Source organism: Palaemon carinicauda, chromosome 11 (genome assembly GCF_036898095.1).
Source record: "Palaemon carinicauda isolate YSFRI2023 chromosome 11, ASM3689809v2, whole genome shotgun sequence".
NCBI classification, from domain to species: domain Eukaryota; kingdom Metazoa; phylum Arthropoda; class Malacostraca; order Decapoda; family Palaemonidae; genus Palaemon; species Palaemon carinicauda.
The window spans coordinates 21,387,916-21,405,415 of record NC_090735.1 but is presented as its reverse complement, the minus strand read 5'-3'; the positions used below and the strand labels follow the sequence as shown (position 1 = coordinate 21,405,415).

The 17,500-nt window shown below is 41.7% G+C and overlaps 1 protein-coding gene across 1 annotated transcript in view; it reads left to right on the top strand.

Moving 5' to 3' along the window:
- The window catches only part of LOC137649642 (uncharacterized), a 69,346-nt gene that overhangs the window by 48,648 nt on the left and 3,198 nt on the right, over positions 1 to 17,500 (top strand). Inside the window, exons 2-3 of the mRNA XM_068382621.1 lie at positions 15,442 to 15,566; positions 15,842 to 16,081. Of these exons, the coding sequence (XP_068238722.1) occupies positions 15,442 to 15,566; positions 15,842 to 16,081 (365 nt within the window). The remainder of the gene's footprint in view (positions 1 to 15,441; positions 15,567 to 15,841; positions 16,082 to 17,500) is intronic.

The following is a 17,500-nucleotide window of genomic DNA, read 5'->3' as shown; positions in this document are numbered from 1 at the left end:
CAATAATTCTAATAGCGTATTACTATTAACTACTTATGCATAAAATTTCTGCAACATTAAGTGGTACTCCAATGGAAGAGTACTGTTACATTTGAAAGAATAACAAACAATTATAAAACTAATGAAAATCAATTAAATTATAATGAAGATGAAGAAGCAAAATAACGAAAGCATCATTATACTTGTGCCAAAAAAGAGCTTTCTTTTCGCAAGCCTTACATTAAGCCGTGAGTACTGAATCAGTGAGGTCTTTAATGGCTTGACTTTTTTTTTTGTTTTTTTCCTCGCCAGATAACGGAGCTTTTTTTAGTCATGAGAGAAATGCGGCGTGTATTATTTCCGTATCATTCCTGGGTGTTTCCTCGATTTCTATTTGTTTACAATCATGTTATTTTCATATTCCTCGAGAATGGTTTTAATTGGCTTTCATTTCTCCCTTAAATCCTTCTTTAAAATTGGCAAACTTATTTACTTGGGTATTCTTTTATCATCCTTTTTTGAATGGAGATGCCATGCCGTAGGGATAGGGTTTGCGTATTGTCATGATTTGCAAAGATGTAATAGTCATGGGCACCCATACTAGGTTGGTTTGCTGTGAATGATCTGTACCAACCGTGTGTCACACAATTGTACATAATTCCTTTTGTATATATTATGCTTGTATCTGCGCTCTTCCCTCGCACTAAAAAGAACCTGAATGATCATGTCTCCGGTTTTGCTCTGTGACATTGTCTGTCTCTCGAACATGTTATGTCCTGTTGCCTTGAGGTTTTGTATATAAAGGAGAGTGTTCCTTAATATATAACTCAGTTGATTGCATCCTGCCTTTGAGTTCACAACCCTCTCTCGGCTCGTCACATTGGTGACCCCGGAGTGACTCGCTCCTCCAGCCTCCCCCCTCACCCCCCTCCACCTTTCACCGTTACTATGACGCCGTCAACGCATACCTTCTGCAGCAGTACTCGCCGTCGCCAGCCGCCCGTATAGCAACGCCTTTTCAGCTCTCTCAACAACCGTTGGGGGACCAAAGGGCTTCGCTCACCCTCGGGAAAATGACCAGTATCACTCGCCTGCAACCTGCCGCAGACAGCTCTCCTCGTGATGTGAATCCACTTCATGACTTTCAAACCTCCATCAACGCCTTCACTCGTGACAAGGAGGACACCTATTCAACTTCAACCGAAGCTGACATGAAGCCCGTAGGACACGCCTATGAATGCCGTAGGACACACGCCTATGAATGTCGTAGGACACGCCTATGAATGCCGTAGGAAACACACGCCTATGAATGCCGTAGGACACGCCTATGAATGCCGTAGGACACACGCCTATGAATGCCGTAGGACACACTCGCCTATGAATGCCGTAGCACACGCCTATGAATACCGTAGGACACACACGCCTATGAATGCTGTAGGCCACACTCGTCTACCCCGTGACGAGCCGGAGCGGCAACACAACCAACCATCATCCACCACTCGCTCGCACCCCAACCATCGACTTCTACAGCCACTCACTGCCGCTAATCGGTGCAGTTTTTACTACTACCTCTCCAGATTCAGGGCACCTATTTAACATGTTCAGTAGGTCATTTTTAGAGGGGGAGCCATGTACCAACCGTGTGTCACACAATTGTACATAATTCCTTTTGTATATATTATGCTTGTATCTGCGCTCTTCCCTCGCACTAAAAAGAACCTGAATGATCATGTCTCCGGTTTTGCTCTGTGACATTGTCTGTCTCTCGAACATGTTATGTCCTGTTGCCTTGAGGTTTTGTATATAAAGGAGAGTGTTCCTTAATAAATAACTCAGTCGTTTCCAATCTGCCTTTGATTTCACTCCTCCTCTCTCGGCTCGTCACAGATCTGACGAAAGTTCCCCATCATCACCAATCCAAACTGGCTAGCATGGAAATGAAAACTGGCCAACACCAAACATGAATTGTCATATCTGAGACCTTTGTTCTGCAGTAGACTAGAAACGGCGGCATTTGTTGATGTTGTTGTTGTTATTTCGGTTTTTATTTACCATAAGAAATATTTTAAGACTTATCGTTAAATATCTTACAACAAAGAAAAATAAGATAGAAATCTCTCACAAATTGCTTCTTCATAATCTATTTTGAGTTTGGCATTCGAGATACTTAGAAATATTACCATGTAAAAAAAAAAGATGCTGAAAGAATTACATCTAACACATTGCATTTATGAACGCTGTCACAATAAATTTCAACATCATGAATTTCAACATCGTATATCCAAGGCTCACAAAGGAATATAAATTCAAGAACTTCTTAGAGGACTTCAGAATGCATTTCTTTAAAGAAAATTTGAGAGAAAGAACACTGTATATGGAAATCTATTCACAGAAGCTTAAAAGATCTATTATTAACGAAATAAACATTTTAAAAGGAATAAAGCAATCAAGTGAGTATCGTCAAAGCGCAAGAGATTTATCTCTCCTATATAATAAAGAGTAAGTCTCTCTCTCTCTCTCTCTCTCTCTCTCTCTCTCTCTCTCTTTCTCTCTCTCTCTCTCTCTCTCTATATATATATATATATATATATATAAAGATATATATATATATATATATATATATATAGATATATATATATATATATATATATATATTTCCAGTCACGCCTAGTGTCATGGCCAGACATATAACTAAATGGTCTCTCCCCGTCTCTCAGATAGGGAGGAGAGGAATAGTCATACCCTAGAGAGAGAAATTGTAGTTAGGGAAAGTGGAGGGGATGGGAAGGGTTGAAGCTGGACGTGTAAGTGTATATGTATGTGCGTGCATATCTATCTAAATATCCAGCCGTCATTTCTGACGGGTCGCATACACTACACTATTAGATAATAGTAAGGAGAAACTATTTCACAGATATCAATTCTGAGTCGGTAATAGGTTTGTGATGCCGTGAGAACAATGCAGATGTCTGTCTGGTTGGACGCTGATTTCGCAATGCTTTATAGGATACTGTCGCTTAATTCTGTGCACTTACACTACCAGCATTATAATGAGCTTTAACTTAACTGGAAACCTTTAGTGAAATATATACATACGTTGCTCTCTCTCTCTCTCTCTCTCTCTCTCTCTCTCTCTCTCTCTCTCTCTCTCGTTGGTTATTTATATCCCATCCCCAATAATATATTTATTCCTAAATATATACATATATATATATATATATATATATATACAGTATATATATACATATATATATCTATATATACAAATATATGTGCATATATATATATATGTGGGTGGGTGTAAATGTGTGTTTATGTGTGCACATATATATATATATATATATATAACGGATTTTGAGCGAAGCGAAAAATCTATTTTTGGGTGAGATGGCCATGTCGTCCTGATGGAAGTTCCTATAGGGTAGCTTCCTAGGGTATATTACAACTAAGGCGATATTCCCAGAGAATTTACCTTAAGGTACCAGAATTCTAACTCCTGGAGCGAGTATCCCTCGTGAAAGGGATATCGCGACATATCAGAGGACGTAATACTAGACACGTCACATGGCAATCTACAACCTGGACAGAGATTTCGTCTCGTAGGAGGTGATTGACGAGATACGAATTCGGGAAAGAAAAAGGGGAGCCGCTCCCAAGGCTTCCCTATCCCCCGATTCGTATGCGTGCCTGGCGCCAATCCTGGCGCCATCTGTATTCCTTGTAGCGTACACGAGGTGCTACAGATACTGTATGTAGGGAGGGGTCCTACAGCCCTTTCTTAAAAAGGCAAGGGCGGGTCCATCAGGACGACATGGCCATCTCACCCAAAAATAAATTTTTTGCTTCGCTCAAAATCCGTTTTTTGGGCTCAAGCCATGTCGTCCTGATGGAAGTGTACCAGAGCATTACTGTATCTGTGGATTCTCAGAACGTGCCGTACTCCCCGGAGGTAATTTTTTCCCGGTCGACTAGACCTAGAGACCTAAGATGTTACCGTTATACATCTTTTCAACTAACTATAAACTATGTTAGAGCTTCCTGCCCCCTACAGGGAAGAGTCCTACTAGACTCTGGAAAAGTCTCGAAGAGTACATATATCTATGTATGAATACCAGGCAAGCTAATATAGTGGTCTCGCCCTATATTAAGTAAAGCACAGTTTGTAAAGGACCACTGCGTCAATATGAAATATCGACCAGTTTTCCGCACAATACTTGTATTGGACAAAGGTTTTATATCCGCATAGGAGGAAAACCAATGCAACATAGCTTGCATAAAGGAACAATTCTATTAGAATTATCCCAGATAAGGTACATAGAATGAATGCTCAATTATACCAATAAATTGACACAGGTGAAGGAGACGCAAGGTTCTCAAGAACCAGATTATTGACAGGCAATAAATAGACAGGTTAACCACAATTATATATATATATATATATATATATATATATATATATATATATATATATATATATATATATATATATATATATATATATATATATATATATATATAAGAAGAGGATAACCCAAAACTTTAAGCATAAGTATGATAGTAAACAGAGCTTGTTTGTCTGAAAGAAAAAACATTAGATGCCACTTTTAAGATACCGAGGTATCAAAGTCATAAAAGCCTGTATTACAAATCAATGACATTAGCGTTAGAAACGCTCGGCACACATGTCTGCACTTATGCTAGGTTCACCTTCGGAAATGGAACAGTCTGGATGGGCAACACAGTGCCCTCACTTAGTTTTTAGTACAGTATGTAACTACACACTCACCCTGGAATTAATCGTCCCAATTAAGACCACTGTTCCTCGCAGAGTTAAACAGTAGGGTTAACACCGCGACCCACTGCTACCACAGATCTCTTTTAGTTCCTCTACTTGCTTCGCATAATGGCGAAAGAACACTCTGGAAGACTTCCAGCCAGTGTATGAACGGAGATGTTCAAAATCCATACAATTAAAGAAATTTAAGATTGAGGCAACTTTCCTCGGATCGTGACCTGCGGGTGTATTGTCAGGATCCGCTCTGCGAATAAAATATGTGATTTTCGCTCTGAGTTGATTCAGAGATAAATTTGAGCCTGATGTTTCTCCCCTGAATATTTGACCACCCTTGAAGTCTGAAGTTCTATGAAGATAGACCTTTAGGCATTCTACTGGACATAGAGATGCATCTTCTTTCAGAGGGCAGATTCTCCAGGGACCCCACCTGTTGGTGGGTAACTCATTCTTGGCGAGAAACGTAGGATCCGGAAACAGGTTCAGTTCTTCCCCATCCGGGAACTGAACACGACCTCCCTCTCTCGAGAGGCTACAATCTCACTAACCCTGGCCCCGGACGCGAGTGCAAAATAGGAAAATAACTTTTTGTGTCAAATCCTTTAACGCACACTCTTCATTGCTCAACAGAGAAGCGAAATGAAGAACTTGTCTAAAGACCATGAAATGGGCTTTGGAGGTGCTGAAGGTCTGAGCCTAGCACAGGCTTTCGGGACTTTATTAAAGATCTCGTTACCTAGGTCGACCTGGAAGGCATATAGAATGGGTCTTGTCAAAGCAGACTTACACGCTGAAATCGTGTTCGCTGCCAACCCTTGACCATGGAGGTGGGGAAAAAAGATAAGCAGAAGTCTGTCAAGATCTCCTGCGGAATCTTCGCCTTGACAAAAGGCCACCCATTTTCTCCAAGATGACTCATATTGCCTTCTAGTAGATTTGCATTTATATTCCTCAAGGAAGTCTATACTGGCTTTCGAAATCCCGAAACGCTTTCTCACCGCTAGGGAGAGAAAATCATGAACTGCAGGGTCCGGGTTTTCTGTAATGAAGCGCAGACAGTTGACTTCTGGACTCGCTGGGTCAGAACTGGATCTGGTAGTGGTACAAACTTCAGCTACAGTTCCAATGCCAGGAGGAACCACACGCTGTTCGGCCACTTGTGGGCCACTATTGCCGCTACCCTTTGAAGGATCTCAGTTTGTTGAGGACCCTCAACAGAAGGTTGTGAGGAGGGAACAGATAAATCTTGGACCATCTGTTCCAGTCGAGGGACATCGCGTCCACTGCTTCCGCTAAGGGGTCCTCGTACGGGGCACGTACAGGGGCAACTTCTTGTTGTCTTTCGTCGCAAAGAGGTCTATCTGCAGTTCTGGGACTGATTCAGAATGAAGGAGAATGATCCTGCGTCTAAGGACCATTCCGACTCTATCGGTGTGAACCTGGATAGAGCGTCCGCTGTCACATTGCGGACTCCTTGAAGGTGAAATGCCGACAGGTACCACTTCTTCTTTTCCGCCAATCGGAAGACGGCCAACATCACCTGGTTGAGAGGTGGTGACCTCGATCCTTGTCGATTCAAGTATCTTACAACTACCTCGCTGTCCATTACCACTTTATGTGGAACGAATGACGCGGGGAGACTTTCTTTAAGGTAAGGAGCACTGCCCTAGCTTCTAGAAAGTTTTATGAGAAAGGTCTTGAATAGCCTGGACCAAGTCCCCTGGACTTTTTTCCGATGAGAGTGACCTCCCCATCCCTCCTTTGAGGCGTCTGAGTGAATCGTCACCGACGGGGGAGGTGGCTGAAGAAGAACCTGACTTCTTTAGATGTCTGGCTTGGGACCAAGGCCTGGGAAGAGTACTTAGCCGAAGCGGCTGGTCTTCTCAGATCTCTTCACGCGTTTGATGCATAACTTCTCCAAACTCCGATTGCATCCTTTAGCTGTGCTCTTAGCACTGGGTCTGTCACCGAAGCAAACTGGAGAGAGCGCAGTACTCTCTCCTGCTCGTGTCTTCATATCCTTTCGGAATCTTGAAGTCTCTTGACAGAACCCGCTATCTCCTTCCTTTTCTTCGCCGGGGTGGAGAAACGGTGTGACAAAAGGTCCCAGTGGATCTTAGCCACTGGAACTTTTGAGATGGAGAAAGTCGAGACTTTTTCTGTTGATCTTGAAGCCTAGGTACTCTAGGAACTGGATCACTTGACTGGAAGCTTGCAAGCATTCTGTCTCGGATGCTGCCCACACCAACCAGTCGTCCAGGTAGGCTACTACCTGAATTCCCTTTAGGCGAAATTGTTTGAGAGCTACGCTCGCAAGCTTCGTAAAAATCCTTGGGGCTATGTTTAGCCCGAATGGCATGGCTCCGAAGGCGTATAGTCTTCGTTGTAGCCTGAACCCTAGGTAGGGGGAGAGTCGATGGCTAATTGGAATGTGCCAGTAGGCGTCTGACAAGTCTATAGAGACGGAATATGCCCTCTTGGGCAGTAAGGTCCTTATGTGTTGCAGTGTTAGCATTTTGAATTTGCAATTCACTATGAACTTGTTAAGTGGCGACAAGTCCAGAATGACTCTGAGCTTTTCCGAGTCTTTCTTGGGAACACAAAACAGCCTCCCTTAGAAATTGATGGGCTTCACCCTTTTTCTCCAACCGTTCTTGAACGTACTCCTCCATAACGGGGGTGGAGTGTTGGAAAAACCGAAGGTACGGGGGTGGAGTGCTGTACCAGCTCCCGCCCAGTCCATTCTTGAGTAGGCTGTGGGCCCAGGGATCGAAGGTCCACCGATCCCGAAATTTCAGAAGTCTCCCTCCTACCGGTATCACCTCACTTGGACTGCCGTCCTGAGGTCTTGCCTTCCTGACCACGACCACCCCTGAATCCCCTTCCCCTTGAGGGGCGTCTAGACGAGCCTCTGGCTGCTCCTCTAGGCTTTGCTCGAAAGGAAGTAGACTGCCCTTCGAACGCTGGGGTGAATGCCGTGGACTGTGTCGACACGGCCTGGGGTACCCACTGAAAGGTGGTCGGGGTTTGTGCCACGATCTGGGGCACTGGGGGCAATGGCAATTGCAGTTGCTGTTGCTGTCTAAGAGGCTTGGCTGGCCGAGACGGTAGCCTAGTCCTCATAGTCTTCCTCTTTGGTTGAGGACCTTCATCCGGGGAAGACTTTCTTTTGATAGCCAGGCCCCACTTCTGGAGAAGGTTTCTATTCTCCAAGGCGGCTTTATCAAAAACTTCTTTGACCAAGTCGGTAGGGAAAAAGATCTTTTCCCCAAATGTTGGAGGAGATTAGTTTCTTTAGCTCGTGCCTCACCGTAGCCGAGGTAAACACGAACTCCCTACAAGCTCTCCTTGCCTTGACGAAGCCATAAAGGTCCTTCGTCACTGTGGCCAGATGAGGCTTGGCCACTACCATGAACATTTCATGGACCTTGGGGTCACTTGCCATCGTCTCGAGAGTAGTCTGAAGAGACATTGAGGCAGTCAGTCTTTCTTTTGTATCGAACTCACTTCGCAAAAGAAAGTCAGACAGCTTAGGGAGGTCCTTGCCGAACTGACGTCCGGCAATATCAGCCTCCAACTTTCCCACTGAGAACGTAAGATGGACGTCCTTCCAGTCTTTGTGGTCCATAGGCAGGGCCAGCGACAAGGGTTTACACTCCTCTAGGGAGGGGCAAGACTTGCCGGCCTCGATTGCTTTTAGTACAGCCAGAAACCCTTTCTGTAAAAGGGGGAAGGCTCTAGTAGGCGAGGACACAAAGGAAGGGAGCTTCCTATTCAATGCAGCTACCTTTGAGTTAGAGAAGCCCCTCTCTTTCATCGAGGATGAAAGTAGAGCTTGAGCCTTAGCATGGTCCATCACTATGACCTCCTTCGGCTCTGTCTCCTCCTTTGAAGCTGGTTCCTTCCTCAGCCGGACATAACAGTCCGGATATGATGCCTTGCTGGGCCAGAATTCCACCCTCCAGGGGAACTGAGCCCAGCTTATCCGAGATGACGATCTTTCCAGTCGTCATCGGCATGTGCTCAGCATACCTCCATGGGTTAGCATCTGAGCACAAGGGAAGGTCTTTCACATTGAGCTTTTTCTGGGGCCCATGTGATTCTGCAAGGCACTGCATTCGCAGTTCCATTGCAGCCGCCTTCTCCTGATTCTCCTTCTGCATTTGTTGGATCATTCCAACAATAGAAGAGAGGGCCTGTCCCAGCTCTACTGGGAGACCGGCCGATGTAGAGGGGCTTGAACTTCATCCTGGGCTTCTGCCAGGAGGTCTTCCTCCTGACACCCGTCCACATCAGATATCCTGTCATTTAGCTGGATGTCTTGCATCGCGACCGCGACTACAGCATCCACCTGGATCTGAACTTAGGGGATCTCCTCTTGAGGCTGGGGAATCACTGCATCAGCTGATGCCTTAGGGAAAAGATACGCCCTCATCTTCTCACTTGGAAGATAAGGGCCAGAAGTGTTCTTTTGGAAGCCCCTTACCCAGGTACGAAGCTTCTTCCTAGCTATTTAAATGTCTCATTAATCAGGTTAGTGCACACAGTACATACCTGAGGGTCCCAATACCGGAGATCATCCTTGGAGACAGCGTATGCTGCGTGTCTCCTACAAAACTCATGTCCGCAGAGGTTCTTGCTGCTGACATTGCAGAAAGCACTTCCCCACTTCGGAGTGTCCTTCTGTAAAGAGAAGAAATTTCCATGAGTATCAAGTGAACTATGTATCACTGGATATGCATAGTATAGCATAACAATTCAGAAAGGAAAGACACACACTTGTGTTTCCCTCACAACCCATTGTTGCAGCCTTCCAGATAATAAAATAAAAAATGGTTTATCTCTTCTAGAGTAACCAATGCAAGGTTTCCAGAGGAAACAGGTGGAGCTCACACCTAAGCAATGATTTTAAAATCCTGGATAATAGACAGGGAAGAACTCAGTTTCCTATCTGAGGGCAACAGCAAAGGGATGTGCAAGAAAACACAATAGTGTTAGAAGATACAGTGCTGTACCAAAACCTTTACTATAGTTTTCTTCTTACTGTATATGCTATACAGAAGAATACTAGTACAGTATAGGGGGATGTGTACCGGCCTGCCTTTGCCGGCCGGCACACACCACAACTAGCTTTAAAGTATACTACTTAACAGCTATAGGGCGGCAGCACTCTGGTTCAAATGCCTGTGCCGGTCGGCAGCAACTGCCGGCCGGTAACAGCCAGTGTTGGCCGGCAATGGCTGCCGGCCAGCAACTACACAAGGTAGTACCCAGCTGCCGGCCACACTCTTGGTGACCGGCAGACAAGGACTGACATAAGCCGGCCGGCAAAGGTACACGACCGATGCCAGCCGGCAGCAAAAGAACCAGAGAACTACACCTGCCCGGCTGCCGGCCTCATAGGCCGGCAGCCGGGACAGGTACAGCACTAGAAGAAAATAGAATGGATGCCGGGATAAGAGTGTACACTACCTCCAAGCCCGGCAACCGAAAGAGTGCATTTAAGGAAGGGGAGAAACTAATTCAGGCTTCCTTGACCAATGCCGTCCGGCTCTGCCGGCAGGCATGGATGAGGGACCAAGAGAGGTCCGGGCAGCACTCGAAAACATAAGACCCTTGCCGGCCAGCAGCTCTGCCGGCCGGCAATGGGCTGAGTCAATTCCACATCCCAACCTATACTAGGTCCAGAAGTAGAACGACGTACAGTACAGTAAGACCCCTGCCGGCCAGCTCTGCCAGCCGGCAAGGTACAGTACAGTAATGGCTAGGCCATTACGGAGATAGAGGGGGAAGGGACAAGAGGGTCCTGCCAACCTTGCTTTAGTGACAGATCACCCGCAGCCAAGAAACTTATCTTAGCCTAAGGGAGATCTAAGGGAAAAGGCCAGCAATACTTGCCAGCTTCCAGAGCACCAAAGCAAGGAAGGCGTTGCTACTCCCAAGGGAAGAACTTATCCTCCCCCGAGAACAGCAACAGGACTTAGTCTGGTTGATCACAAAACAAGGAATCATAACTACAGAAACCTTCGGTAGTGACCTAAGGGAGCTAAGCTCCCTTTGTATGTGTTAGGTCAGCGAGGGGGACTCTGCCCCAAGCCAGACAACACAGACTCAGACTAAAAACTCTGTTGTTCTGTCCCTCTTGAACCATAACTACAGGAACAGGAAGGTACAGTAACACCCTAGTATAGTTTTATCGAAAATAAATTCGGAAAAAACCACTTAGGGATAAGCCCAAGGCTTAAACAGAGGGAAAGGGATTGCATACCTTCTCCGAAGAAAAGAAAGCAACCGGGGAGTATGATAAAGTATACTATGGCTCCATAAGCAATTAGCCTAGGCACCAAGAGAATCGATTACCTAATTCACCGAAACTCACACGTATACAATCTTGGAAATATTCCACACAGTCTAAAATGTATAAAATATAGCCTAAAGCTTCAATAAAATTTTAATTACACTCGGAAAAACCAAAATCATGCATGAAGTACTAGGACCAAACGACTAGGCTACATGGCTAAGCGTAGGCCAGAATGGCGAATACTTCGCCAAATAATACTAAGCACGAAAGGAAATCCTATGTAATGCTAAATAGCTAAAATTTATTAAAGCAAAACAACCAGGAATGTCGCTCTGACTAACTAATTTATACCTAGCGAGCGACAGTGTCCAGGACACCTCTGGTAGGCTACGGCTCTTGTATCAAAGATTAATCCTATTAATCACTCAAAATTTTACCAAGAGCCTACATTTATACATAACAGACACTATACTCAACTTATCAGAGGCCGACGAAGACGAAGAAGCCATGAAAAGTCGAATAAATCCAAGATTTGCAAGAAAAACAGGAAAAAACACCGAGTTGTTAAGCTACGCAAAAAGGAATACAGATGGCACCAGGATTGGCGCCAGGCACGCATACGAATCGGGGGATAGGGAAGCCTTGGGAGCGGCTCCCCTTTTTCTTTCCCGAATTCGTATCTCGTCAATCACCTCCTACGAGACGAAATCTCTGTCCAGGTTGTAGATTGCCATGTGACGTGTCTAGAATACGTCCTCTGATATGTCGCGAAATCCCTTTCACGAGGGATACTCGCTCCAGGAGTTAGAATTCTGGTACCTTAAGGTAAATTCTCTGGGAATATCGCCGTAGTTGTAATATACCCTAGGAAGCTACCCTATAGGAACTTCCATCAGGACGACATGGCTTGAGCCCAAAAATATATATATATATATATATATATATATATATATATATATATATATATATATATACATATATATATATATACATATATATGTACGTATATATAGGCCTATCAAGATGTACGTATGTACTTATGTTTGTGTTTCGAATTAAAATTATATTTTCAAGAAGATCAGGCTAGAGGATACAACGAAATAGTACTCATTTTATGAAGGCCTGTAATATTTATCATAGCTCGCTCTCTCTCTCTCTCTCTCTCTCTCCCTCTCTCTCTCTCTCTCTCTCTCTCTCTCTCTCTCTCTCTCTCTCTCTCTCTCGATGTGTCTGTATGTTCTAAACTTCCAGTATATCCTTTATCTCCTTTTCGTTACCGCTTTAGTTTTTTCCCTTTGAATGCGCACAGTTTTTTTTCACCTCAACAACATATTTTAATAAATTTATACATTAAGTCTACGCGTATATTTTTGCATAAAATATGTGTTTATATACCCACTATTTTAAGATTATGTACAGAGAGAGAGAGAGAGAGAGAGAGAGAGAGAGAGAGAGAGAGAGAGAGAGACGCAGTGTTCCTAATGAAAGTAAGGCCTTCGGAATAAAAAATGTTGCTCTTCATTAAAGCAGAGAGCGGTTTCGTGTTACCATCTTCCATTAACTAAAGCAAGAGGAAATCTAAAGGGCCTTTTCAACCCAGAATATCATATTTGCATCATAATAAACTTACGCTAATAACCAAAATTTGGGTTCGAAATGTGTAATCATTATAAAGGTATAGTCTTTATGAAGGAAGCATGCTACAAATAGTATGTTATAAGGTGTCTTATGTTGAACTAGGAATGGTATTTAAACAGTTTCTGTCACATTTAGCCTATGATGACATTCCAATAGCAATCTTTTTCTTTGTTATTGTGATCAATCAGAACATTAAGAGCAATATCCCCCCCTAACAGAATATAGGGACACTGATTTGTCAGTCACTCTTGTGAAAATCATGTAAAGATCTAATCTTAATCGATACTAAGAATCCCTATTTTCCCCAATTCACTTTTTCGTGTTAGTACCTAATTATTTAAATATATGAGATAGTATTCAAAGAAATGACACGCTTAGCATGTCCTTAATACACAGAGAGAAATATCTGACATTAATCAACCCTAGGCGATCATATCCTAAGATACCGACTCCTGCTAAATGAAAATTTAATCCTTAAAAGGTTTAAAGGTCGCTCATGAATGGTAGAGGCAAGGGACAGAGATATTGCCCTAGCAAAAAGGATAATGCCCTAGAGACTTACCATACATACATATGATCAGCCCCCAAGCCCCTCTCCACTCAAGTTAGAACAAGGGAGGGCCAGGTAATGGCTGCTGATGACTCAGCAGGTAGAACTCTATGCTCCCAAACGACCCATCCTTAGCTCACAACGATGGCAAGGTTGCACACACTAAAGGAACGAACGATTTTGAGTGGAACTCGAACCCAAGGCTAGCTATCACCAGGCAGAGACGTTACCAATAGGCCACAACAACCCTGGATATTCCTGTAACTAACCTAACCTAGCCTTAACTAATCGTGTGTCTGGTAGTATTCAAAGGGATACACCCAGACCTAACCTAACCTGGATCACCGTGTCCAACCTAACCAAAAAGGCCATATATGCGTTCCCTTGGGAGACTCCTGAAGATTCACTAGAAATCATGTCATTAGTACTTACGCCGATACATCCTAACATTTCTTAATGTGTTGCAGCATTACTTGACCTGACCAGGGTAGGGCTTGAACCCAGCCTGGAACGCCTCGACACCATTAACCTTGCATCTATCTGGTGTATATATTGCTTACCTGATGTTTGGAATGTTGAGATTGTAAAGGGTAGTTTTGTGTCTCCTTTTCATGTCCTTTTGGTATTGTGCATTAACAAATCCTTTGATACTTCACAGAATCATGTTATTTAAGGATATTCTATCTAAAGGTGTTCCAGTATGAAATATGTTTATCCAGGTAGGAACTATTCATCATCTTGAAATCCTGAATATAAAAAGTCCTTCCTAACAATTCTTTAAAATAGGTAAAATATAAGTAAATAATACCACTTTTATAAAAAAAAAAATCAATCAATCAATAAACATGATGAATTATAAAAATAAAAGCTAAATTTCAAAATCTTTCTAACACGTTATTAAAACAAAATAAAATCATATCAAGGGACATGAAGCTTGAAATCCTATTTAATTTATATTCGCCATCAAGTGACAACGGGAAATCAAATAGATTCATCTGCTGGATAAAAACTTTGCGCTATGCTGAAAGTCAGAATTTGCAAATGGTAAAAAGACTAAATGCAAATTCCAGACTCCTGCGCAATCCTGGAAGTCCCCCGACGCCTGACCTCTAAATGTTGAATCATGATTCTGGGCTATGACGTTTTCTATGAATATGAATGTATTTCATTCTGGCATAGAATGGAATTTTCGCTACAGTAAATCTTCACTTCTCGAAATACGTGAGGATGGGAGATATAGAGCTGGTAAGGATATTTATTCATTTATCTATTTATTCATCAATTTACTTATTCATTTAATTATTGAATAATGTTTTCTCCTATTGTGTCTTCCTTCTTTCTTTCATTTTTATTAGGATATATATTTTTTTTATTTACTTTCTTATTCATTTCAATACCATAACAGCTTTATTTTAAGCACACGGAAGCTATAAAATTTCAAAGAGAGAGAGAGAGAGAGAGAGAGAGAGAGAGAGAGAGAGAGAGAGAGAGAGAGAGAGAGAGAGAGAGACAGTGCTTCAATTACATTTGTTGGAAATACGCAAAACTATTGGTAGGATATAAATTCTTATGAACGCGTACCAAATTAAAGCAATTTTCTTCAAAATATTTAACCATGGAATACCATGATTGCTCTTCTTCGTTCCCACCATTATCCCTACATTAAGGGGTCGGTTGCCTGATGCGCCCTCTCCAATGCCTTCTATTAAAGGTATCGTCTTTCACCAAACCTCTTCTCTACATATCATCCTACACCTTATCTAGCCATCCTCTCGATCTTTCCCCACTATAGAGGTCCCTCCCAGGCCCTCCTCACTCCCTCCCCACCATCCATCCTTAACACATGCCCAACCAATCTCAGTCGTGACAACCTTTATCACCTTTGTAATCTTCACTATGCCTGCCATTCATCTTATTGCCTAATTTTCCAATTACATGCCATTATCTACAACGAAAATTAAAGAATATCGATTAACCTTCATAACTATACTAAACGCAACCTTAGATCAAGAAAATAAAAATCTACATTTCATAAAGTTGAGTTCACTTTTCATAAGTATTATGATCAATAGAGACTTACTTATAAGAACTACATCACAGGAAAGTAAACAAACTGCTGAGTGTTATGTTAGCTATAAAAGATCTTGTATTTATAATTTCTATTTTATTCTGTCATTCCAGTGCACCATAGAAATGCCATCCTCGATTCAGGATGTTTTCAGGCCGCCAGTGGAATGCAATATGTGTCGAAACGTGAGTCACGTGGAACGCGTTAAAACTATCACACCAGCTGAATTTGAACGAAAGTAAGTTGGGAAATTAAACTTTTGTTATCACCAATAGTATGTAGTAGTAGTAGAAGTAGTAGTAGTAGTAGTAGTAGTAGTGGCATCCAAATTGTAAAATATTTACTGAATTGGCTATGAAGGCCATAAACTTTCAGAATTTTCACAAAACAGAATTATAAAGTTTACGAAAACTTGTGACAACTTCCTCTCTCTCTCTCTCTCTCTCTCTCTCTCTCTCTCTCTCTCTCTCTCTCTCTCTCTCTCTCTCGATTAACCATCCTTGTCCTCCGTAGGTACGCCTATAGCGGACGTCCGGTGGTGGTGACGGACGGGCAAAAGAACTGGACGGCTGCTGAGTCGTTCTCGTTCGAGTTCTTCAAGTCGATCTACGCCGACGACTCTCCCGTTCTGGAGAACTTCGAGCGCGACTGCCAGTTCTTCCCTTACCAGACCGAGTTCAGGAACCTCAGACACGTCTTCAACATGTCCCACCAGAGGGCCAACATGCTCGGGGAGCCTTGGTACATCGGGTGGTAAGGGACCGTCGGTCTTGTAGTTTGTGTGTGTTTACATACATAAATATCCACAAACTCACACACATATATAACTGCATTGATACTATATATATATATATATATATATATATATATATATATATATATATGTGTGTGTGTGTGTGTGTATATATATATATATATATATATATATATATATATATATATATACGTATATATATATATATATATATATATATATATATATATATATATAATTATGCATATACATATGCGTGTATGTGTATCTTTGAATGTAAACACTTATATATATATATATATATATATATATATATATATATATATATATATATATATATATATATATATATACATATATATACATATATATATATGCATATATATATATATATATATATATATATATATATATATATATATTATAAAGATAGTGCTACAACACTCTTTAATATAGAAGTATACAAATACAATCAATGCACACACCAGGCACCACACTGAATATCAACACCCACCCACCCTCCAAAAACAACTTAACCCAATTCAAATTATGAAAAAAAAAAAAAAAAAAAAAAAAAAATGCAACATACCCATTCCAGCTGACAGTGCGGTTAAACTGTTGGCATCAAGGCCAGGCTGTGCCACAACCAAATGTATATTCAAATACACCACTGGCCAATTTCGCTGCTTTCCAGTCGGCCGGGTAATGAATGCAAATTAAAGGAACGTTCATTTGATTTATTCATGTATGTTAATTGTCAGCGGCTTTGTGAATGAAGGAAAAACCTCGCCACGCCAGGTAGATGTTTATGTTATTCAATTTTCAATATCAAGATATCGAATTATATGGCGTCATTGTTAGATATGGTGTGAAACATTAACAAGAACTAATTATGAACAGATTGATAATTAAAACGTTTTATCTTCTATTTTTCAGATACTCTTTTAGCATAAAGTACATTTTTTATTTGCTCTTGAAACTATAAAAAGGGTATTTATACTGAACATCATCTAACTATATTTAGAAAATCAGTTACAGATAACACCTAAGTTACCATATGCTGCCGTTTATGGCTGTTAATTCATTTAAAATATTTATTGTGTTAATAATTGGTAAATTAATAATCTTCTAGATCCTTTCCGTATTTGTATTATTATGACATATAATCTTCCTAGTTTAAAGGGGCAGGTCCATCGCTTCCTTCGGGAATAAGTCCAACTTGTTTACCTGTATCTTTTGCTTGTCTTATTTCATCACTGGGTTAAGTAAGACATAAGTCTGCACTTCCTATCGGCTTTAACATTTTGAAAAAAAGTATAAAAGGTAGAACTATGGTTCATCATATTTCATTAAAATTTTGCAGATACAGGATAACTTAATTTGCATAATTTATATCTGTTTTAATGGTTAGCCACCAC